The sequence below is a fragment of the Perissodus microlepis genome, chromosome 11 (assembly GCF_051167445.1).
Source record: "Perissodus microlepis isolate ML-2025 ecotype Zambia chromosome 11, ASM5116744v1, whole genome shotgun sequence".
NCBI classification, from domain to species: domain Eukaryota; kingdom Metazoa; phylum Chordata; class Actinopteri; order Cichliformes; family Cichlidae; genus Perissodus; species Perissodus microlepis.
The window spans coordinates 35,989,290-36,013,594 of NC_140471.1; the positions used below are offsets into that span (position 1 = coordinate 35,989,290).

Below are 24,305 nucleotides of genomic sequence, written 5' to 3' on the forward strand. Positions count from 1 at the left end.
CTCATGCCGCTGCACGTAGTGCCATCCCTAACGCTGAAAGTGAATTTGTTTGTGCTGTAGACGCTTTCTAGATGGAGCGCTAAAAATTAGAGAGGGAGGCACATTTTATCCCCACCAGAGTTGGACTTGCTCGAGGTCTGTGGGGACTGACTCAGTCTTGAAGCCAACCAAGTGGACATTGGAGGAAGTGCAGGCTTTGGCACTTGCACGCTGGGTTCTTGATCATAAAGACAACATTTCTGTTTGTCTTTGTTAAAACCACAGAGTGAAACCAAACACTCGCCTGGCAGCCTGTTAATGACACAAACTGCAGGCTTCAGATCAGACGGCCTCTTCGGGATGAATGGAGGAGGGCGGTACGCGGCGGCGGCGGCAGCTGCTCCGATGTCTGATTAAACGCGTGCGTTCACACTCTGACGCTCACGTCTCTAATAAACTCTTTGTTCTGTCGTCAGGTCCTGATTAAAGCCAACATGCATTTGTTTCCTCCTCAAACTGTATTCAGTCTGTGTGCAGTTTGCAGCAGCAGCGTTGTAGTGATTGGACGTGATTGGACATTAACAATGACGCCAGCAGATTTGGGACAAACAGCAACAGTTATGAAAAAGAAGCAAAATCTTCCCTCCTTTCTTTTTCATCCTCTCTGACCTGCTTCACGTTCTGTGATCTCTTCTTTAATTAGCTCCATCTGTACGAGCGACGCCCAAACCATCAGCTCTGTTTCTGTCTGTAATTATCCCCATGAACAAACAAGCTTTATCTTTCAATTATTACCAGTTTACTCAATTTTTATGTTTCAGTATCAATGCATTATCGCACGTCTGGGTTTTTATTTGCTAATTACGGATTGACTCTGCTTGTCACAAATAATTCAGCATCTGATGATAACTGTCTCATTAACGATGCAGTGTTTGCTGGGAAATGACAATGAGGTGATCCTGCAGACCTCAGGAGACAATGGCATCAGTGAGATCAGTGATCGAGGCAATGAGAAGGTCAGAGATAAATGTCTCTTTTCTTGGTGGTGGTTGATGGAGGGAAATGGGAAAACTGGGGTGAGGGAGTGTGTTATTGGTGCCTGTGTGACTTCAGGGTGGTTATGGTCTTTGGGAAGAAACTGTTAAGCAGGCTGAGCAGCTTGAAACCAGGGTGGGAGCTGTCCTTGATGATGTTTGCTGCTCTGCTGAGGCAGCGGGAGGAATAAATGTCCATCAAGGAGGGGAGAGGGCAGCCGATGAGCTGAAGCCTCGCTCTGACCGCCTTGGTGCAGCCATACTGTGATGCAGTAAGTTAGCAGGCTCTAAATGGACGAGCGGTAGAAGGTCAGCAGCAGGTTGGAGTTCAGCTTGTACTGCCCGAGGACTGTCAGAAGGTGCAGCTGTTGTTGGTCCTTGTGGACCCTCTCCACATGCTCCCCGTTGATGTAAAGGGGGGCTAAGTCAGTGCCTCCTGAAGTCAACAATGACCTCTTTGGTTTTCTTAGTGTTCAGTGCCAGGTTGTTGAAGTTAAAAAGCTCAGACGTGTATTTAAACCGCTCATTCCACTTTCAAATATTTAAACTTTTTAAATGTGTGTTACTGTGTGGTACAACATGACTAGACTAAATCTCTCCTCTAAACATAATTTAGTTTTTTTTATATTGTTAATCATTTTTAATAATTTGGTGTTGTGATAATTATTTTTATATATTAACAAGAATGTTATCTGCTCTTTAAGTCTGACGTCATCAGCTGTTTCAGGTCTCAAAGTCAAACGAACACTGCAGCATCACTGAAACTAAATTCTTTCATCTTTAATAAAATCATCAGTGTTGCTGCTTTACCAGGTGTAACAATTAAGTTTAACATCCATGAAAACAGAATTTATTAAATTCAACAGAGTTAGAAGTTAGCAGGAAGTTAGCTCGCTAGCTTCCACCTGAACATGTTCTGACTGAGAGATTTCTGAAAGAATTCAAACGTACAGCTCTGCTATCACTTCCAACATAAATGAAGACAAAAAAATAAAGTAGGGGTGTTTTCTCTGGAAGCTCCGCCCCCGAGAACAGACTTTGCAGGAAAAGAATGGTAAATGGTAAATGGCCTGTATTTGTATAGCGCTTTACTAGTCCCTAAGGGCCCCAAAGCGCTTTACACATTCAGTCATCCACCCATTCACACACACATTCACACACTGGTGATGGCAGCTACATTGTAGCCACAGCCTGGGGCGCACTGACAGAGGCGAAAGAAGGGCTGCACCGTCCGCCGTTTTGTGCCTGGCTCTGGAAACGTTACTGCGGTGTGGAGTTCTACACTTGAAGGTGAATAAAAATTTAAGGCTCAAACACCAGGAGAGAGCAAGTAGACCCTTTATGCACATATAGACTTTTACTGAGGTAACTTGTATTTACTGGTAATGTTGACTGGTTACCAAGCAACATGAAAGGCGCACATAAGGCCCCAGTTAGCTGATGCTAATTGATATCTAATGATGTCATCATCAAATTAGTAATAATCAAACATAATGTAAGTGAAGATTGTTCATTTAGAATTAAAAAAATAAAAACAGACTGTTACATTTTGTGTTATATTGACATGAGATGGATGTAAAGACGTCATGTGAAAAAATAACATAAAAATCTTGTAACATAGAAAAGTTGTGCAGTTATTAAACTGAAGATTACGGGTGGCTAAACATGTTTCTGTTGAGTGTGAACGATCTGCATATTTGTTTCATGTGAATCCAGCAGGTTATTTTTTTCAGTGAGCGTTCCACTGTGCCGCGTATAGCGAGGCTTTTATTTTGGCGGTCTGTTTCAGAGAGCCAGGAGCAATAACCTCCTGATGTTTGTTCATAGCAAGAAGCTCAATGGCCCACCGCAGATCTATAAGATTAATCTTCCACTGAAACAGAAAGAAACACACACACACACACACACACACACACAGCTTGTCAGAGACCACGCCCCTCCGCGGTTATATTCCAGTTTATTCTGACACAGCTACAGAACAGCAGGCGTCGTGTGAAGCTCCAACATGTCGGAGGTTTCAGCTTCAACCATTTGACTGTTAAATTGAAGAAACCTTCGTCACTTTCTGCTGCTAATTACCTCCTCATCATCATCCGCTGTGATCTGTTCCTCTCTAATTACGACCGCTGACCTCCGACTGATGTCAGCGCCGCGTGTGTCTGCGCTCGTTTCACTCGTGTTGTCTGGACTCAGGTTGGGGGCTGAATGAGACTCGTTAGATTTAAAGGTGACGCTGTGCTGAGAGAAGATGATTGATTTATAAAGAGCTTCACACACTGAAAGACTTACAACTAAATAACAACGCACTCAACAAACCCGACAAAAATCCCTGCGAGAGCCCAGAGTTCATGATTTAGAGGTGCGTGTGTGTTCCTCCCCTGTGGTCATGAGCTGAGTCACAGGTGGATTGACCTGAAATTGAAAGCCTTTATTGTCATTATACATAGTATAATGAAATTAGAAACAGCTCTATAAAAGTCCACACGTGCTTATAGCACATTATAAAAACTATACAATAATTTAACTATACACTTACTATAAATATAAATAGACAGCACAGTGCTGACACAGGGACAGACAGGCAGAGGATTGATGATATTTCAGTGCAGATTACTTTTGTACAAGTTTGAGTCAAGTATGGTGATGGCTTTGGGGAAGAAGCTGTCCCTGAGTCTGATCCGGACAGCTGAGGCGGTTCGAGAGTCTGACTGGGATGTCTCCTTCACGCCACACGCCGGAGGTTTTCCAGACACGCCTGGGTGGTAGGAATACATATTATTGTCTTACCTTGGGATTGGTCAGCAAGAACTGGAAGAGGAAGATGACGTCTGGAACACAAGATAAGTGGAATAAACTCTACTGTAGTTTCAGCCACTCGATGTTCTTTCTAATGTTCTTTAATTTTCACCATCTTGTTGTTTTGAAGCCTGAGAGGCGAGCAGTTCACTCTCACAGGACCTCAGTGAGTCGGCATTCTCTGTCCCGTCTTCCTCCCTGTGAAGTAGTCAGACTTCACAGGCCCCAACCCGGCAACACAATGCTTACTTTGACAAATAGCAAATCACAGCAAATAAATATAGAGACAGAATAATGTGCATATTATGCAAAAAAGTCAACACATCTGAGACAAGTGGAGAGCATTACAACTGCTCATCCACTTCGTCACACTCCCCTCTCCAATCCTGACGGCTGCTCCTCCCTGAGCCTGGTTCTGTTGGAGGTTTCTTCTCATTAACACAACGTTTTTCCTTCCCACTGTCTCCGAAGCACAGCTCATCTGATTGTTGGTGTTTTCTCTCTTCTCTCTGTGTTATTGTCGCCTCTGTCTTACAATCGAATAGTCTCAAAACTGATTTGGAGCTATATAAATAAAATAAAATAGAATTGAAAGGTGGCCACAGCATAAAGCACATCCTGCTTTTTGATGCACTTTTTCAGTGGGATTTGAAGCTAGCAGCTGAGAACATAAAGTGAGCAGGAAAGTGTTTGCTGAGGTCAGTACATGCTCATCTATGGCTGTGTCTCAATCCAACGACCGCATGCTTCGTAGTGCGCATTTGGAGACCGATTACGTCACTGCGACGCGACGACGGCTGGCACAATTCGAAGTGTACTCCAGATGCGGCGTTCATTTCCCCAAATTTGAAGCGTGGTCTGGTGTACACTTCGTGGTCCTAATATATCCCACAATTCATGTGTGGATAATTTTGCCCAAAAAAATGGCGGACGGCAGAAGCGGAGCGGCCGAAGAGTGAACTGTCAAAAGTAAGTACTGAATATTATGTCAGTTATTTATGTGCAAATGTGTAATAATGAAGAACATTAAAACATTCCTGTTGGCCACATGTCGGCAAAGTCATGTGACATTAGTGATGTTTGTACTAACTTGGTTTTAAAGCCTTTAAATATACGCCGTTAGATAGTCGACCTTAATCTTACAGAGAATGTGATGATTTTGTGGATAATTAAAGTCAGTCATATATCCACAAACACAACAGGCTGAAAGTCAGTGATGCTGCTCGGTTTGCAGTCCTGAATATCACGGCACAAGCAGGATTCACTGCACTGTTAATGTTAGCTATGTTATATTGCTGCCTCTGCTCGGTGGTGTCGAGCCAAACGGACTTTAACGTGTGTTTGAACGAGCTGACGGTTCACTCGTTAAGCTGAAAGAAAGATGCTTTAATCACAGCAGTCACACATGTGTCCACTGGACCATCTGGGACTCTTCTTGTTTACACTCGTAATAACACAAACACTAAATCCTCCTTCTCTGCTGCTGTTGTGTAGCAGTGTGTACACCTGAGACTGTCACCTGTCTGTCTGTCCTGCACTCTCTCTCTGTTTCTTTCTCTCTGATTGTGGAATAAAAGTATGAACATGTGTTTATAAGTTACACTTGTGTTTGAATCCTGCAGCTTATCACACATTTGATTTCCATGTGTGACGACTGCAAGTGTCCAGAGTGAGGACAGACTGAGGGACCCACTGCTGCACATCATCTGTGAGGCTTTGCAGCCCTGATGATCCACCAGGACAAACTCAGCAGTGTGTGAGGAAGAGGAGGAGGAAGAGCCAGCAGCAGCTGACAGATGGAGAGAATAGACAGACTGTTCCCTGTTTGTGAAGGACTGCTAGGAAAGTTTAACATCACTGTCTGTCCTGAATCAGTCTTATTAGGTAATGTTCAAATAATGTGATCATCCAGTGTTTTCAGTGTGGGAGAAAGTACTCAGGGCCTTCAAGTTACACACTATGAAAGGCAGCAACAAGTTTAATGTTCAGAAACCTAAAGTCTGTATCAGCAGCAGAATGGAGCTAAAAATAAATGTTTGTTTCAGTTCTATGAAGCTTTGAGTATTTTGGATCAGTAGCTGCTGTGTTTGTTGCATCATATTGCTGTAATTGTTTATATGCTTTATATATTCTGAGCTAAGTTGATCTATAGTGTTACATCATATTCTATAAGGATGTTATGTGTTTGTAGACTTTCTGCCCAGTTTGACCCATTTAGCAGAAGTCAGCCTGTTTAAGGCTCTGATATCTATTCTGTGTGACTTAAAGCAGTTATGACATGGTCTGATTTTCTCCCCCAATAAAGGAATATTTCATATATCAGTCTACTCTTCATTTTATCAGACAGTTATCACAGCTCGTACATTTGCTTTTTACACATATATGTAAGCATTGAGCCAAATTTAGTAATGACAACATATTAAACGAACAATATTTGTCTCTTATATATATAATACATCTATATATACACTGTCAAAGGTACTTGGGTGATTGGAAATATAAATAACTGCAACTTGAATCTTTGACCCAGAGTTCAAGTTCACTGCTGTAATATGTGTTTATATCTATCTATCTATCTATCTATCTATCTATCTATCTATATATATATATATATATATATATATATGTATATATATATATATATATATATGTATATGTATATATATCTCATACTTCGTAGTCCGCAAATTGCGCAAACTCCGAAGCGTGCGGTCGCTGGATTGGGACACGGCCTATATAACCAGACTGCTAAAAGCCCCCTGGTGGCCATTATAAACACTGCAGGTTTGAGGCATTTCTGGTGTGTCTTCAGGAATCTATGTCCATCTTTTCTGTACAGTCTGTGCTCCAGCTTGTGCAACATTTAATCCCGCCTACCCTGATTGTTTGGTTAGAATGTGAAGTAAACTACTTAAAGTAAATCCATCACATCAATTTTCTCCTGCTTATCCAATTCATGATTGCACTGGCATGGAGTGTATCCCAGCAGTGTGATCCCACAGTCAGTCTGTCGCACACACAGACACGCCCAGCAGCTTGTGGGGCTGCAGTGCTAACCACTGCACCACCGTGCTGCTGATGCACTCAGGGTTTTAATCAGCGATAAGGAGCATGAATGCTGAGGTTTAATATGAATTTTAATGTAATTTTTCCAAGATGACCAGCAATTAGAATCTAAGTTTTAAGCTGAGTTTATTAGCTGCATATCAGAGTTTGGGGATGTTTCTGGACTGCTGCAGATGGAAAAATGTTGACCATCAGAGAAGTCACGAAATCAACTCTCAAAACATGTTGAGCCATCTCAGCTGTTGGAGAGGACGTTCAGGCTTACTGGGCCCCGGGCACGTCCATCACTGTCTGCACCACTGCATCACTGTGTTTCCAACAGCAGCAGTTCAGATTCCACGTCTTTGGCAGTCGTGAAAACCAGTGTTGATCAAGTTACTTGAAAAAAGTAATCAGTAACTAATTACTGATTACTTCCCCCAAAAAGTAATCCCGTTACTTTACTGATTACTTGTTTTCAAAAGTAATTAATTACTTAGTTACTTTTTAAAAACACGATTTACAACCTGAATAGGTGATAAAACGATAGATCTTTCAGCCCAATTCTACTTTTTCTGCATAATCCATCATATAAAATGTAATCAAATGGAAAAGTCTCTTTTTAAAACTTGTTTTATTAGTTTTAATCTTTTAATTTTATGCATCAAGCAAAAATTTAATTACATGCAACATTCTCTGACTGGAAGAAATTTGTTTAACATTTAAACCTATTTTCTGCACATTCCAGCACATAAAATAAAACATTTGACGTGCAAACGCTGCAGTTCCTCCAGTGACCACTTGAGGCCTTCATCCAAAACTGAGTCCATCTCCATTGACTCCAATGAAACTGTTGTAACCTGTTTGTGGCTGCTTTGACTGACAGGTGGGCGGTGACACAGGTGGCAGTCACAGCCGTCTGTAGGCTTCATCTCAGCTGATCCGCTGAACGCTCCTCTGCTGTTCATTTAAAGTGGCAGCTGTGAGGTTAATTGTCCTAACAGACTCTCTGTCTGTGTCCCAGCTTTTGGTTTTTAATCAGTGCTGATCAATAATGAGCAGGTATCAGTGTCTGTGCCCTCGCTGTTTGAGTTAAATGTGCTCAGTCTTGTGTTGTGCACTTCGACAAATGTCATCACTATTTCACATCAGCATAAAAACAAACACGTAATTTTGAAGAAAGCGGAGTTAAAGTCCTGTTCGTAGCTTGAGGATACAGTGAAGCTAAGCAGAGAGCCTGAGGTCAGTCTGCACCGGGCTGATCGCACACAGCTGAGGTGCAAACGTGTCCCAGCGTGATGAAAGGTTTGCTTCACTGTGAGCCAGCAGGAACACATTTCCAAACCAGCCGATGTTTCTGTGCTGCAGGGCTCTGGGCTGCCTCCTCTACCAGATGTGCTGCCTGACTCACGCCTTCCAGGGTCCAAACTTCCTGTCTGTGGTGATGAAGATCGTGGAGGGAGACACGCCAGCGCTGCCCGCCGCCTACTCTCCAGATCTGAACTCTGTCATGCGGAGGTGAGGAGGACGTCAGGCTAACTGCTCGGTGAAGTCTCCCAGGGTGCTTTCACGTCAATATGCAAACACCAGGCTGTCCGCAGCTGTAAAGTCTCTTTTGGTAAAAGAAGTTTTGATCCTCAGATCATCACCGAGACAGAGAGTGCACCCGTCTCCTCCTATCCCAGCATTGTCCTCTGTCAGGTGCTATGAATTTACCCGAGTGTGTCACTGACTCTGAGCTCGCATTAACCAGCTGCTGTTTGTCTCTGTGTGAACCAGGATGCTGCAGAAACAACCAACATCCAGACCGACGGCGGCTGAGATCCTCAAGAGCACATTCATGGAGGAGAACATGCAGGTTGGATTCTTTAGTTAAGCATTTCCTCAGCACCAGGTGAGCTGCAGGTATCTGAGCAGAGACGTGAGCCTCCCACCCCCTGTGTCATTCTAACAACACCTGTCTCCACCCCCTCAGCCCCAGCTGGCAGATGGCCCCGCCCCTCCCTGAGCTTTGTTTCTTCCTGTTAAAAGGAAGTTTTTCCTTCCCACTGTCACCGAGTGCTTGTTCATAGGGGGTCATATGATTGTTGGGTCTCTACCGTGAGGTGACTGTTGTTGCGTTTTGGTGCTAAATAGATAAAATTAAATTAAACTAAAAAAAGAATAATAATTAGTGAAATTCTAAGAAGCATCAGTTATATCCAATAAAAGCTGTACACATAAAAGCTCTATATAAATCTTATTGAGCAGAAATCAAACAGAATAAACGTTTACAAGTTAAACAGGAACATTTTTAAATGTGTTGGTCTGTAGCTCCCGAGGTTTGGACATGAAAAGGTGAAAGCAGCTTCAGCGGTGAGTCGGAGGAACCACCGAGGCCTGAAACAAGCTTTCAAATCCACAGAGAAACTGAAACGTCACGTTTGCTGGGAGTTTCCTGCAAAGATGAAATGTCTGGTTGTCCTAAATGAGCCCAGGATGCTGCTCAGACACAGACTAAATAAAGTTCACAGTAAATCTCTTCAGCCAGAGCAAACGTGCTCCCGTGCAGTCCTCCAAAACCACTGCTGCATGCTGGTCGACATGCACGACCCGGCCTGTTAGGCGAATGCTGATTGGCTGAGAAGTGGGCCGAAACAGTGAGTGACAGCAGAGTTCACTGGGAATGGAAGAAACCATTAAAGATTAAACAAACTTCAACATGAGAGCAGCGACAGCAGCTGCAGGGACACTTTTCATTCTCTTCAACGCTCGCTTTCTGTGGCCACAGACCGGCCGCACCACACGGTTTTGACTCCGCCCCCGTCGATAACAGACGCTCTCTGCAGGTAGACGGGTCATCAGAAACTGCACGACCACCACTGAACCATAATTTCCCCATTAGTTTAATGTCCTCTGAAGTGCTGAAAACCTGTGTGTGTGTGTGTGTGTGTGTGTGTGTGTGTGTGTGTGTGTGTGTGTGTGTTATATAACAACATCACTCATTTCCCATAAACCTTGCTGGAGGCTCAGTTCTTTGGATGTTCGGGGAACTCGGTGAGAGATAACACATTATGGTTTTCATGGAGTGGGTTGCCATGGTTTCCACTGAAATATTATTATGTTAATGTTATTCCATACTGCAGCGTGGCACTCTGGGGCATTATGATGGCAGCTGAAGATCTCCTGCAGCGCTCCGTAGCAGGTGACCCAGCTTTAATGTCTCCGAAGTCTGGGCAAATATCCGGGGATAAGATCTGAGGAATAACTGACCCAGAGTTTCATTTCACATAATGCTAGTTACAGCGCTGTGCACACAAATGATTAAATTAGAACACACTGATAGATTTAACTCAACACTGAACCTACTTATTAAAAAATGATTCACACTCTGAGCTTTTGTCTCGCTGCCTTAAAGACGAAGCTTCCACTGAAGCTCCTCCACAGCGAGCAGAGAGCGGGACACCAGAGCAGGACGATCGAGGGAAATCACAAAGGAAGTGCAGACGCTGACAGCTGTGATCTGGCGAATTAAAGCTTTATTGTTAATTCTGCGATACGTACAGGACGTAGACGGCATCCCAGCGGCGTTTCCCCCGACCCAGCGCGTGTAACGAGAGTGAATCTAAATGAAATTAAACTAACTAGATTAAAGATACGAAACCAAATATGAGGTGTGGATGGCTGTCCCCGCTCTGGCTCTCCTCAGGTTACAGAGGAAGTAGGAGCGCCGTGTGTCCGGCAGGCGTCCGTGCAGAGCCGACGACGGTGAGCGGAGGTGCTGGGTGTGTCGGTGACGTCCCAGGCGATTCCCCTCGCTCCTGACGAGACCCGGCGTTGTGTCGTTGTTGTTGTTGTGTGTCTGCAGTCAGCAGAGCGAGGAGCAGCAGACTCAGCGCCAGTGTTGGTCAAGTTACTTGAAAAAAGTAATCAGTAACTAATTACTGATTACTTCCCCAAAAAAGTAATCCCGTTACTTTACTGATTACTTATTTTCAAAAGTAATTAGTTACTTAGTTACTTTTAAAAAACACAATTTACAACCTGAATAGGTGATAAAGTGATAGATCTTTCAGCCCAATTCTACTTTTTCTGCATAATCCATCATTTAAAATGTAATCAAATGGAAAAGTCTCTTTTTAAAACTTGTTTTATTAGTTTTAATCTTTTAACTTTATGCATCAAGCAAAAATTTAATTATCTGCAACATTCTCTGACTGGAAGAAATTAGTTTAATATTTAAACCTATTTTCTGCACATTCCAGCACATAAAATAAAATATTTTTTGTGTTTACACTCAGTCTTTCAAATAGATGCAAGTAAAACACAGCAGAAAATAAATAAAGTCACAGACTAGCGGTCCTGTTGCTCTATTTTCACCTGTAAAGCAGGAGTGGGGCAGGCGGAGGTTTACCCTGGTGCAGGTGTGCCGCAGCGATCAGTGGAAGAATCCGCGAGTTTCTCTGTGAGTTTCCCATCACGTAGTAGCTACTCGGTGCTTGCTCGGAAGTTTAGGGGTTTTTTTCGCTGTAAAAAGAAGTTTTCTTCCCACGCACAACGGACACTAATGTTTTTGTCACTTTTTATGGAATCAAACTCAAAGTAAGGTCAGTGCTTCCACGCTTTAAACGCTGCACGCTCATACTCTCTCCGCACTGATATATGATCCACTGTTGATCTGCACACAGCTGTTGTCACGAACGTCGCACTCGCTTACGTCACTGTCATGAGACACTCTGGCAAAAAAATCACGGTTTTAGTAACGCAGTAACGCAGCGTTCCTACGGGAAAGTAACGGTAATCTAATTACCGTTTTTGCAATAGTAATCCCTTACTTTACTCGTTACTTGAAAAAAGTAATCAGATTACATCTCTGCTCAGCGCACACCCCGGGGGCCCCAGCCTCGTGTGGTCTGTTAAAGCTCAGTGTGACGAGCTCGGGCTCCCGAGGTTATTATAGTGAAGTAAGGCTGAACACAATCTGAAACTAGGGGTGAAAAAACGTCTCAGCTCACTGAAACAAATATTTAAAAGGTTTGATGGGTGCAGCTTTTTAAACCACAGCGGGAATAAAAGTGAAAGTATGCGCTCCAGCAGAAACCGACCATATCCACCTTTAAACCTCTTTTCATAGCCTCCAGTATTCTCATTAAAGCTCTCACCATCTTTGACCTGAGCTCAGTGAATCTCCTGTGATCTTGTGGGACTGTTTTTCTGAGCCTGTGTGGTTCTGAGTGTCCTCCCTCTGATCAGCTTCTTCCTGTACTCGGGCGACCGACAGCAGAAGCAGCACCTCCGGGTTCTTTGGGAGAGATCCGAGTTCTGGTTCTGTTTGTGTTGGGTGTGATTTGAGCCGTTCTCCCTGCATCTCTGTCGCGTTTGCTGGTACCTGATGTGACAGGTAACCCTGGGCTGCCATTTCTGCATCTGTGACCTGTTTTGTTTCCTTTTGGAGGCACTCAGCAAACCCCTGGCTCAGTGACCCACAATGCATCACTGTGCTAGGATTAGTTTTTGAAATATTAGCCTCTGGGGTGCTCTCTCTATTGTAAGTTTTTTTGGACCGGCAGGAGAGGACGCTCAATATTTAATTTCGTTTTATTATCCAGGACAGTCAGGCCGAACTGTTCAAAGTTTTCTTTTTTGTGCTGAAAAATAATTTGCCTCAAACGCTGCCAAAGCTCTGCAGAGTCTCTGTGTCTCTGTTTTTGCAGAAAATGAAGGACAGGTTTGTCTTCGTCTCGTCAGAGAGAGGAAAGAGCGATGCTGCAGCCATCGCTAAGCACATGTAAGTCTTCGTCATCATCAGCTGTCTTTTCCTTCATCGTCCTGCTGACGTCAGCTGTGGGACCCACGGCCTGGTATCTGACTCCAGATTACTACAGCTGGTCTGAGGCGTTTGCCTTTGTCCGAACATGCTGCTGTGCATTAGCGACAAACATCTCCACGTCCACAGACCGAGTCGTTTTTTCAGCAGCAGCTTTGCAAGCCGTTCACTGCTGAGTGAACGTTGTTCAGTCTCTTTTCTAATAACGTGAACTTTAACCTTTACACGTGGAGCGAGGCCTGTAAACTCTGAGACGCAGCTCTTCGTTGCAGAATGTCAGGAAATGTTGTCATTTTAATAATGAGCACCGCACTGATGCACACCTGCAAACTGCCAAAACCTCTGAGGTGCTGATGACCGTCAGTCAGTCATGTGACTTGATTATCAGCAGCTGACTGCTTCTTACCCTTTTTGTTCCAGTGATGGTGGACTTGATTTCCACAGGACTTCAATCGTAAATTCCCTCGCTGGGCCCACGTCCTCGTTTGAGGTTTGACAGCGTTTTAGTGGATAAAGGTGAATGTAAGCGTTTGGACACGAACTGAGCTGCGGTTTGGGGCAGGCCTCGGAGGGGCCTCCCCGTGAGATAAATACAAGTGAAGAAGTTAAAGAACTGAAAAGTGGAGGGAGAACGAGAACGAACCGCTTGTAGAACTGGGGGAACACATATAGATGAGAAGCGGAAGGAGCGTGGTTGGAGGTCCCGCTCCTGCAATTCTGATACTTTATCTCCAATTAATAATAAAAGCTCCACGTCGAGCAGCTCCAACGATAAAGCTTTCAGCCTCTTTCCTTTTTCTCCTCTTCTTTCTTTTTCTATTTATTTATTTTATTTTCATTTTCTTTCCACTTGGTTGCGTTTCCTCCTCTTCTTGCTTTCTTCACCTCCTCTGTGTCCTCCCTCCCCTCCTCTGCTCCACCTCCTCTTCCTCTTATTTTTCCTTTTCCTGTTTCCTTTCCCCTCCACCCTCGTTTTCATCTCCTTCATTATCCTTCTTCCTCTCCTTCTTAACATTATTTTCCTGCTCCTCTTCATTATGCAACTTTGCCTCATCCTTATCACACACACACACAGACACACACACACACACACAGACACACACAGTGTTTAGCCTCCCCTCAGAGTGTTGCTGCTATAATTAGAGCAGCAGCGAGCACGGCTCCGGCTCTGTGTGTTGACAGACGAGACGCTGCTCGCTGACAGATAATCCATCCCCGCGACGCCGCACACACCCACACGTTTGCGCTGCTCTTTGTGAGGCCTCTCGTTGACTTAATGCATTCGTTTCCTCTTTAACCTTTACGAACGACACTGCCGAACACCGAGCGCAGGTCTAACCTGAACCTTCAAACAGGCCTTTGAAGACTGACACATCCTCAGGCTCGGGGTCCTCGCAGTGGTAGCCACACAGGCGGGATTTAACTGTGAGGGCGAGGGGCTCAGCACGTTTCTCAGCATTTCAGTTTTCTTTAAGAAGTGCACTAAAAACTTTAAAGTGCGTGTTTTCAGCTAGCTGCTTTGAGCGCAGCGACGTTTAAATGATGAGGTAGCAGCAGGTCGTCCTTACAAAGCTGCACAGAGCAGATGAGGACGGCGGGACGTCCAGAAATAAAACACACAATAACCTGGCACACTAAACGGCTCCTGGGATTTAAAGCTGTGTGAATAAAACGGAGTCTGACCTGAACAGTCAACTCTCGCCGGTGACGGTTGGATCTCCTGCCACTGTTTGGTGTTCGTCCTCTTCAGCCTCAGAAACCTTTGATTTGCTCCTGACTCGTGTAGACTTTAACAGCATGACTGACAGCAGCTTCACATTCCCTCTTTGCTCTGATTGCTTCAAAAGTGATCAAGCGAGACTTTAAACTAAAGAACTCGAACCTGTCTGACGTTTGTCTGCAGATGAAATCACTCTGAGATAATTATCATCATCACTGAGTTCACGTAACTCCATATTTGAGGCAGTAGGTAGAACCAGCACCTGTGTGTGTGTGTGTGTGCGTGCCCGTGTGTGTGTGTGTGCAGGCAGGCGAAGGTTCACCTGCAGACGCTCAGGGACAGGTCAGAGGTGGAGAAGATGACCCCCAGAGAAAGGATGAGACTCCGCAAACTGCAGGCTGCTGATGAGGAGGCCGGGAGACTCAGGTGAAGCCTTATTTAGAGCAGAAACTCTCTTTATCTCTGCAGCGCCGCCTTCCACGCCATTATAGTCGCGCTGGTATGCATAGACCTGACACGTAGGGTCTATAGAGAAGGTTGGGTGGAGCTTCACTTCCAGCCGACGGTGGTCTGAATGTGAGGCTGATGAGTTATTTTTATAAGAAGATATGAGCAGGACAGAAACAGGACCATACTTGTGTATGGTGTATGTTGTGTTAAAAATGCTTTAATCATCCTTCAGTTTTGCAGAGGAAATGTGAGGAATACGATGGGAGGCGTTACTGAGAGAAACAGCAACTGAGCTTCTGCCCTAATGTAAGGACAAAAAGGATCTTTTACAAACAGAGTGAGCGTTCAGATAAACTCATATATGCACCTAACATATTAAAAATGCAACAAAATAATGTGTAATATTCAAATACACATAAAAAAGAACAGCACAGCCTGGATCGTTAGATTGCTTCTCTCGGCCGACGGTCCGGGACACAGAACGATTACAAAGAAATGAAATTATAAAAATGATAACAAAGTCAAAGTAGAAAATTGTCAAATCTGAGAACCTGCAGCCGTGTTTTTGTTGCTGGCGTTGATGGTCGTGTGCAGCGATGAACATTAAGGCTTAATCAGCGTTGATGAATCTACATCTGGAGGAAGGACGACTCCGATCCAGACTCGTGTTTCCTGTTTCACGAGAGGCAGCAGCAGGCGGCTCCATCAGGACTCAAACCCGTGACCTTGATCAGGCGGCGTGAGAGCAGAGTGACATTATCCAAATTGGATCTGACACATTCTGGTTTCCGTCCCCCCGAGCCGGCGTGCTAATCGACTTTCGTCACGGCGAGGGGGCCGTTAAACGCTTGTTATCGTCACTGCGTGCGTATAAAGTGTGAATGTGCTCAGAAGTCTGCGAACGACGCCGGTGCCGCCAACACGGATCCTCGTCAGATGGCGTGCAGACGGAGATCACATGGGAGGGCAGGGAGGACAGCAGGCCGGCGCGGCTGTTTGGCAGCACGTGGACGGTTTCTGCAGGACCAGAACCTGAACATGTGTTTCATCAAGTCCGGCTCACATGAAATTAGAGATTTATCCACAAATGCAGATCCTCCCTGTTCGCTCTTAATGAAGCAGCTGCTGACTCCAGACCTGTTTACACACTTACAAGCCCATTAAACAGCTGTAATCTGTGGTTACCTGTCCCGTGGACACATGGAGCAGGCTGTTATCACCTCCTATATTGGTGGCGGGCGCCCCAGAAGCCACCTTTCATTACCAGGAAACTTTTGCACTGCCCTGAAACAAGGTTATGGTTCCCTGTTTCCTCTCACAGAGAGATGCTGAGGCTGTCAGGAGACGGCGTGGAGGGTTGTAGCTGCAGAGCTACAACCCTCCACCCGTCCAACATGAGGATTTATGCATATTTATTCTACAGGTTATATATTGTTATATATTCTGCAGGTTATTTCATGACCAAAGTGTAAAATAAGGCAGAATAAGGGCACCATGAACAGCAGCTGGGCAGAGCAGCATAAATCACGTGGCCACGTCCCTGAAGCATCTTTATTGTGACAGAGTGCAGATGGTTATCAGGGAGACAGAACGAAACGGAGCAGGAAGTGGTCTAAAGGTGCACGAGGAGGTGAGCTGGAGGGGGATCAGAGAAAAACCTTCTGGTTGCACCGCATGAAGGAACTGTTACCCTCACAGCGTGTCCTCTGTCCTCTACAGGAAACTGGCTGAGGAGAAGTACGAGGAGGTCCACACCCGCAGGAGGGAACTGAGGAGCCGCCATTTCCAAAAAGTCAGTGTGGATGTTCTGAATGTAAGAAAGACTTTGTTGTTCCTCTGATGCTCGATTCGGGCTTCGTGGGTTTCTCTGTTGTTCTCTGAGTCTAACTGGGTTCCAGTAAAACATCATTTAATGCTTTTCCACCAACCGTTAGGAGCGCAGAGAGGGCGGAGCCTGCCAGAGTCAGGCTCAGCCAATCAGCAGCCAGAATCGCCAGAACGCTGGAGGGTCGCCGCCAAAACCGAAGCAGGACGAGTCAGAACCAGAACTGCACGGTGAGAAAACGTCTCCTTTACAACAACAGACATGGCGGCTCGTTCATCGCCACGCGTTCACACGCATACACGCAGAGAGCAGCCGTGACACAGGCGCAGACTCAGAGGGCCGGAGCTTCCCAAGGGGTGGAGCTTCCCAAGGGGTGGAGCGTCACAAAAACCACCTTAAAGAGCACAAACGCAAAACGAGCGAGAAGACCAAAAACAAGTGCAAAGAGATTAAAAACAATAAAGGACATTGTTTGTGGTCACATTCGCTGCTTAACAAATGTATTAGTCATTAAAACAAGAACACAAATGTTTTAGAATCTGTCAAAAAATTTGTTTAAAACTAAAAATTATGTTTTTTATTCTGCAAACAACAAACAAAAGCAGCTGGAAATGAATCAAGCTGAACTTTCAAACTCCAAAACTCATCTTTCTGTTCAGGGATGAAAGAAATACGTGTAATTCAGCATCTTCTAATAATAATAATGATAATAATAATAATAATAATAATAATAATAATAATGATAATAATGTGCTTTATTATTTCTATCTGCCCTTTTGTATTACAGGACATTTGAATTCAAGGATAACAACAATAATTATGTTATAGTGATAAAAATATCATCAGGCTTGCACATGCTGGTGGATTAACCATGAACATAAACGGTGATTATTGTTTATTTCGGGCAGCTGTGGCACAAATCGAGCGGTCGTCCGATGAATCTGTGAAGTTTTTTAAAAAACTCTCAAAGAGTGAGAACGTCTGAATTTGCCGGCTGGACGTGTTGAGTTCTAACATGTGAAATATCATTAAAATGTTATGTAACTAAATGTAACTAAATTACAACACTCGACACTTTTTCCGGAGCTCGTTTTCTCGGTTGCCACGGTGACGCATCTCCTCTGAAGAGTCTGGACGACGAACGCGCTGCAGACGTGAAACATGCTTCCTGTGGAGTTGCAGCAGCTTCAGATTTGTTTCTGTAACAAACATCAGAAACTTTCGGTTCTTTTCATGGTTCTGCGTGTTTTTCTGAGAGGTCCCAAAGTATGGACCAGATTCAGACTGTGAATTATTGAGTTTGGGGATGTCTGTTCTACCATTAAATAATATATATTTATGTTGATAAGGTCAAACAATGTCTTTTCTTGGAGGCTTCTTCAGTAGGAACCACAGGCTGAGACTTGAAGCAGGTTCTCTTTTCTCCACATCAAACTCAGAACTCAGACCAGAACTCGGAGCTTGCGTGAAACTTCAGCTTCATGCTGGACAGCTAAATTACGCAGGCTGTCTCTCTTCAAGTGTTTTTAACAGGCTTGGAGAACATTTCCTCAGCTTGCAGTTATGATCTGTGTTCAGGTTCATATTGCTCCCGTGTTCTGTCACTGACGTTTCCTAAATAAACCCAGCAGCCAGCGAGCTCGAACTAATAAAATTTGCAGCTGATGTGAAGCAAAAGCTCTCCAGAGGGGTCTGCGTTTCCGCAACTTAATCATACGTTTATCTAAAAATCCTTCGGAGGTAATAAGGAAGGCCAACAGCCAGAAAATTTCATTAAAGTTAATGTCATTTGTAAAAAATCAGCTCAGGTGAGACAAAGAAAGTCGGATATTTCTTTGTTATCGTGCTTTCATCATCGGTCCCTCCTGGATTTTTCACTTTTTATGAGCACAGTTCAGAGCTGAGGGCAGCTGTGGGAGGATGCTGAGGTTATATCTGAGTTATTCAGGTTTTTGCACAAGAGAAGGAAGCAGAAACGTGGATGACCGTGAAAGTCTCAGTGCCTTAAAATGACTCAACATCAGTATCATCCAGTAACCTGCCGACATCTTTGAAAGCAGTTCAAACTGGTTTACATGGAGAAGATAAAAGAGAATAAACAGCTTCAGCTCGACAGCGTCCTTCCTACGGCCATGTTGGAAAACACTTTGACTGAACATCAGCAAACAGCTGAGGAGCACTTCCTGTTTCTCTGGGAAACACCTGAAACCTCCGTGAAGTCCCCGAGCGCCAGAGCGTGATCCAGCAGGACAGACTATGAAAGGAAGCCGTTGGAGTTTGATCAGTTTGGTGAGAAGCTCGCAGCTGGAGACGTGAGCCTGACTCTCCTGCAGGGAGCTCACAAATAAAGAAACAAAGCTCTTTATGTACAAAACAGAAATCTGTTATATGAGCGGAAGCAGCTGCGTTGGTTTTTCATGCTTCCTGGGAGCAGATGGAATTTCGATTCTCCACACGGAGAGTTTTCAGGGATGAAGTGGCCCCGCGGCGTTTCACAGAACACTTAGATTCACATCAAGAAAACCGACTTCATTTAATGTTTTCATAGTTCTGAACAGAAACAAGGTGGCTCTGCTCTCTCTCCTCCAGCTTTCAGCTTTTCAGTTTGTATTCGATTGGCCGGTGAACGCGTGACGTTCAGGATCAGATCCACATCTTACACTTCAGGCGAACCACCGACAGGACGTTTGGCTCGATGCTGAGTTCATAAAGGTTCGACTCAGGGAGTCGTAATGAAACCTGAGATTTTCTCTCCTCCGGATGCTCAGAGACAAACGCTGCAGACAAAAACAGAAAGTTCGTTTGTGGAGTTCAACTTTAACGAGAGGCGTGCTTCTTCAGCTCGCTTCATGTTATTCCTCAAACATGCAAACCCTTTGCTGCTGTCCTGAAGGGACGTAATGATGCGTTCCCTAAAAGCTAACCATCAGACATTTGTTAAACACTAACAGTGCTCTGTGCAGCATGGAGGTGTACAGACTGCCTCCATCAGCCTGTGGAGTGACTGACGTGACATTTATGGCCCCTCCCTTATCGCGGGTCCTCACCTCACCTGCTTTCAGCTGTAGATGATGCAAGCGGTGGCCGTGGGACCGCCCACTCTTTTCTGACCTCCTTTTTTGAAGACTCGAACATTTCTCCTGTCGTCATGTGACCAGAAGGGGCGGGTCTGGCTGTGAAACCGCTCATTCATTGGCTAATGATTTCTGATTGACAAGTCATTCGTTTTTAAAATGTGACCTTTCCCAACGATTTTAGACGCATTTTTAGACCTGACGAAGTGAAGCTGCAACACATGCTGAGCAGAAACTCGACCCTCGGGTTCAGATATGCTGAGCTCTCACTGTGGACATCCAACATGGCGTCAGACAAAGCTGACGTCAGGCCTCGTAGCGGATTTAACAAACTGGTAGATGAGGGCTTGTTGGCTACAGCCTGTGACGGCGATACCCCGACAGCAGATCATCTGGCTCCTTCACCTGATCCCTACCGTCCTCCTCTGTCTCACTACATGTCCTCATCCCGCTTTTCTCCATCTTTGTCCAATCACGATCCTTCCTCTGCACATGCTCGGATCATCTCAGCCTGAGCTGTCCCTCTCATGCACTCCTTTCTAATCCTGTCCATGCTGGCCTCTCCCAATGAAAATCTTAGCATTTCCAGCTCCACAACCACTTCCTGTCTTTTGCCTCCATCTCTAAAGCAAACCTCACAGGTGCAGCTCTCACTGCCAGCTGCAAACCTTCCTTTTCACTCTTGCTGCCTTCATTTGTCATTGATCAGTTAGGCTCGTCCACCTTCACAACATTTACTTCTTCCTCTTTCAAGATACAACATATTTGTTGAATATGACCTGAAGTGTTGCACAGTCACGTGTCGTGCTGCCGTAACGCACAGGAACAATGCTCCGCCCCTTTTTTTCCTCCTAAAGCGATCAAATAAAATCATCACATTTATCTTCAAATCAGTGAAGCGTGTTTTACACCAGAGAAAATACAATAAAGAAAATAAGACTGCTCACAGCTGTTGTATTTATATTTGATGTGTTTGATTGATGACGTCAGCTCATTCATTAAATGAAATACAAAATTCTGCTTTAAAAGCTGCTCGCCGCCTTCAGACGGCACAATTAATGTTCTCTTCTTCATATGTAAACTTGTAAAGATGAGAAAGGAAAATATAATATAATAAAATGTTTTGAGAACATCAGTGAAAGTGGATTCAAAGTAACACTGAGCACTGTAACGGTTTTACTCAGTGAATAAAACTCTGTTTCCTCCTTTATCCACTGACGTTTTCACTCCTACTGTTGCATTGCTCCTTCTTATAGCGTTTTTATTCCCTTACACTCTGTTCATCAGATGTTACTGCATCACGTTCTTCACGCAAACAGAGCCCTCCACAGTGTCAGTGGGCACAAACCTTTCACTGAGTAACAAGACTTTTATTGTGAAACAAGGCTTTTATTGTGAAACAAGGCTTTTATTGTGAAACAAGGCTTTTATTGTGAAACAAGACTTTTATTGTGAAACAAGGCTTTTATTGTGAAACAAGGCTTTTATTGTGAAACAAGACTTTTATTGTGAAACAAGGCTTTTATTGTGAAACAAGACTTTTATTGTGAAACATTTACAGGAACATATTCTGTAAACCTCAAACTGATTTTATTAAGATAGAAAATAAGATCATCTGTGGCATAAAAAGATGGACATGGCTTCCACCACAATGGCCACCAGGGGGCGATGCAGTGGAAGTGTTTACGGGAAAACGGCGGTCTGAGTTCGAGGGCGATCTCGGTTACACTCATAACTTCTCGTTTTCGGGTTGTCCAGCCAGTTTCACTCTCCTTCATGAAAATGTTCATGTTGAGTCTTCACTAACCAATGGGGTGACGGCACAGGGAACGCATGTCCTCACCTGTAGGACAGAGGGTGACTGTCCTACAGGTGACGCAGAGGCAGGAAACACATCCAGGTAGAGCGACGATCTGTCCCTCTGTGGTTAGACGAGCTGAGGAGAAGCTGCATTCAGCTTTTATGCTCCACATATCTGGAACAAGCTCCCAGAAAGCCTCAGATCAGCTGAAACAGTTTATTTAAATCCAGGTTGAAGACTCACCTGTTCTCAGCTGCATTTGAATAAAGCACCAAATCCACACTTAAGCTTAAATTTCAAAACTTACCTTTTTTTTCCCATTTTAAATCCTGCTTTTTATTTGTTTTTGTTTTTAATGTCTCTGTAAAGCTCTTTGAATCACCTTGCTGTTGAATTGTGCTGTATAAATAAACTTGCCTTGCCTGGGAATGATCTCGCTGGAGGAGATGGAGCTGCTGTGAAAACAGGGTGTTAGTCGGCTTTAAAAGAAGACCAGTGTTTGCGTTTCGCAGCAGCCATCGCAGAACTTTGTCACTGCTCTGAAACAGCGAGGAGGAAGTTCGAAAGACTCCCGCTGGTTACCTCCTTAAAGTGACTCATCATTAGTTTTTGATTTATTTGCAGGCTCTGGTTCAACAGGTTGAAAGTGCGAGTGTCTCCACAGAGAGCCATTTCTAAGTAATAAACTTTGAAAGCTTCATTTTGCTGCCAGCCTTTCATCATAACACACGTCACCTTTTCCAAACCGGCATCGTCTTATTTTAGTTTTCCAGCTTCACGCTCCTCAAACCGTTTTCTCATTAAAGAGCTCCGACACGACCCAGGACAGACGGCAGCTCCTCGGAGAGTCACAGCCGCTGTGGTCTCGCTAAACATTTTCAGCTTCAGCAGAAACAGAGCCGACACCTGAGCCTCGCGTCACATGGTGCTGGAGCTCAGCCAATCAGTTTCTAGACAGCTTGATATCACAGAGGAGCCGCTGGTAAAATATCTCCTGAGTCAAGAATGAGTGAACAATTTCATCCATCAGTTTAATGTTAACTGAGTAAAACACTCGGAGCTGATCTCATGTTGTGGTTTATTCTAATGAAATCCAGTCTCGTTTGTCCATCACTGAGATGCTGGTTCTGTTTAAATGTGTCACGTTCTTACCGAGCTCCATGTTTCTGACAGAAGCATCAGCATTCAGCTCAGTTTTGGGATTACAGAGAGAACGTGAGCCACACAGGACCACTGAGACCTCCAGCAGAACCAGGATCAGGGAGGAGCAGCCTCCTACGCGACTGGTCGGTGGTTCAGGGGAGAGAAAAGAAGGAGCATCGAGAGACCGGGACAAAATATAAACCACAGGAGAGAAAATGGGAGTTGATAAAGTGAAGTAGATGCACGAGGAGGAGAGTGGTGGAGAGGAAGTGCTCAGTGGATCGTTAGAGGTGTCCTTCAGCCTGAGACACAGGACAGACACCCGGTAGTTGACGCCGCTGCCTCCCATCTCTTCAACAGCGCATGTCCTGCGTCTACCTCAGGGCGTCCTCTCAGTAGGACAGACCTAAAACAGGATCCGGATCAGATGCCTGAACCACCTGAGCTGGACTCATGTGATGACGAGGAGTTGTGTTTGAGCGACTGAGGTTGGAGGACAGTGACTGAAAGCTCATTGTGTCATTCACTCTCAGAATCATGTAACACTATCCAGAGCTCGTGGTGAGGAAGGTTAGGAAGGTACACTGACCGGTTAATCCAATCAGGCAGCACTAATCACAGGCCAGTGCATTCCTCGTCATGTTACGGCTGCAACAGGCAGGATCAGGACCAAAAGGTTGAACTGAAAAAGGCTTCGTGTGCTGTGACAGAACCCTGGAACATTACAATGAAGAAAAACAAAACCGAAACTCAGTTTTCAGGAAACACAGAGGAAAACCAGAGCAATCAGGGTGTGTGATCATTAACGACGCGACAACAAACAGGGCTCAAATACACAAGAGAGCAACGAGGCAACAGGAAACAGGAGGGAAACACAGCGGGCACACAACGAGACGGGGAGGAAGCAAAACCAAAGACACTCACATGGAACTATCAAAATAAAACAGGAAACCAGAGGCCGACACTGAAACGCAGGCTGACAGAACACAAGGAACAGAGACAAGAGCTACGACTGAGTGTGGACATGAAACAAACACGAAGACAAAGAAATCACAAAACACTGAAGAACTTAGAAGAGACTATATGATGAGAAAAGCACTGAATCCCCAAATATCAAAGAATCCAAACATCAACACTGGGTCACCTGACTCAGCACCATGTCATCCTCCATCCACATGGAGGTGGCGGCGTCATGCTGTGGGGATGTTTTTGAGCAGCAGGAACTGGAAGAGTCGTCAGGGTCGAGGACAAGATGAACGTGTTTGTGGTCTGACGTTTGGCTCCGTCTTCATCTCAACAGACCAGTGCAGCATCCTCATCCTCGCTGTAGACAGCCATCCGTTGGACAGCCTCTCGCTCACCCTCCCCTCACCTGAGAGACTTACTCTAAACTTCCTCCCTGACAAGGGAGCAACAACCAAAAGTTAATTACGACCGTCCAGTTTTGGAACGCCTTTTCCATTCCAGCTCACGTGTTGTGACGCTGTCCACAAGTTAATCGACCTCCGTGGGAGAAAAGTTTAGGAAGCCGCTCCGCACTGTGCTGCAGGCACTGAAGGAAATGATCGTAAAATCACTGCCTTAAATCTGATCAAGGAACTTGCAGATAAGCTGTAACAGGGTTTTTCCAGG

General features: G+C 44.7%; 1 protein-coding gene and 1 long non-coding RNA gene across 5 annotated transcripts in view; both read left to right on the forward strand.

The window, feature by feature from the left end:
• Positions 1-24,305, forward strand: part of nek11 (NIMA-related kinase 11) — a 65,550-nt gene that overhangs the window by 28,083 nt on the left and 13,162 nt on the right. For 2 of the 4 annotated variants that reach the window (XM_084944531.1, XM_084944530.1), the window contains exons 7-12: positions 8,223-8,372; positions 8,634-8,712; positions 12,548-12,621; positions 14,687-14,806; positions 16,550-16,643; positions 16,765-16,885. In XM_084944531.1, the coding sequence (XP_084800657.1) occupies positions 8,223-8,372; positions 8,634-8,712; positions 12,548-12,621; positions 14,687-14,806; positions 16,550-16,643; positions 16,765-16,885 (638 nt within the window). Of the gene's footprint in view, positions 1-8,222; positions 8,373-8,633; positions 8,713-12,547; positions 12,622-14,686; positions 14,807-16,549; positions 16,644-16,764; positions 16,886-22,154; positions 22,205-24,305 lie in introns of all 4 variants that reach the window. The other 2 variants (XM_084944533.1, XM_084944532.1) reach the window with 2 other exon arrangements.
• LOC146378441 (uncharacterized) lies at positions 3,383-6,128 on the forward strand. The gene is made up of 2 exons (XR_014801693.1): positions 3,383-4,778; positions 5,432-6,128. It is a non-coding gene; the product is annotated as an uncharacterized LOC146378441 (long non-coding RNA).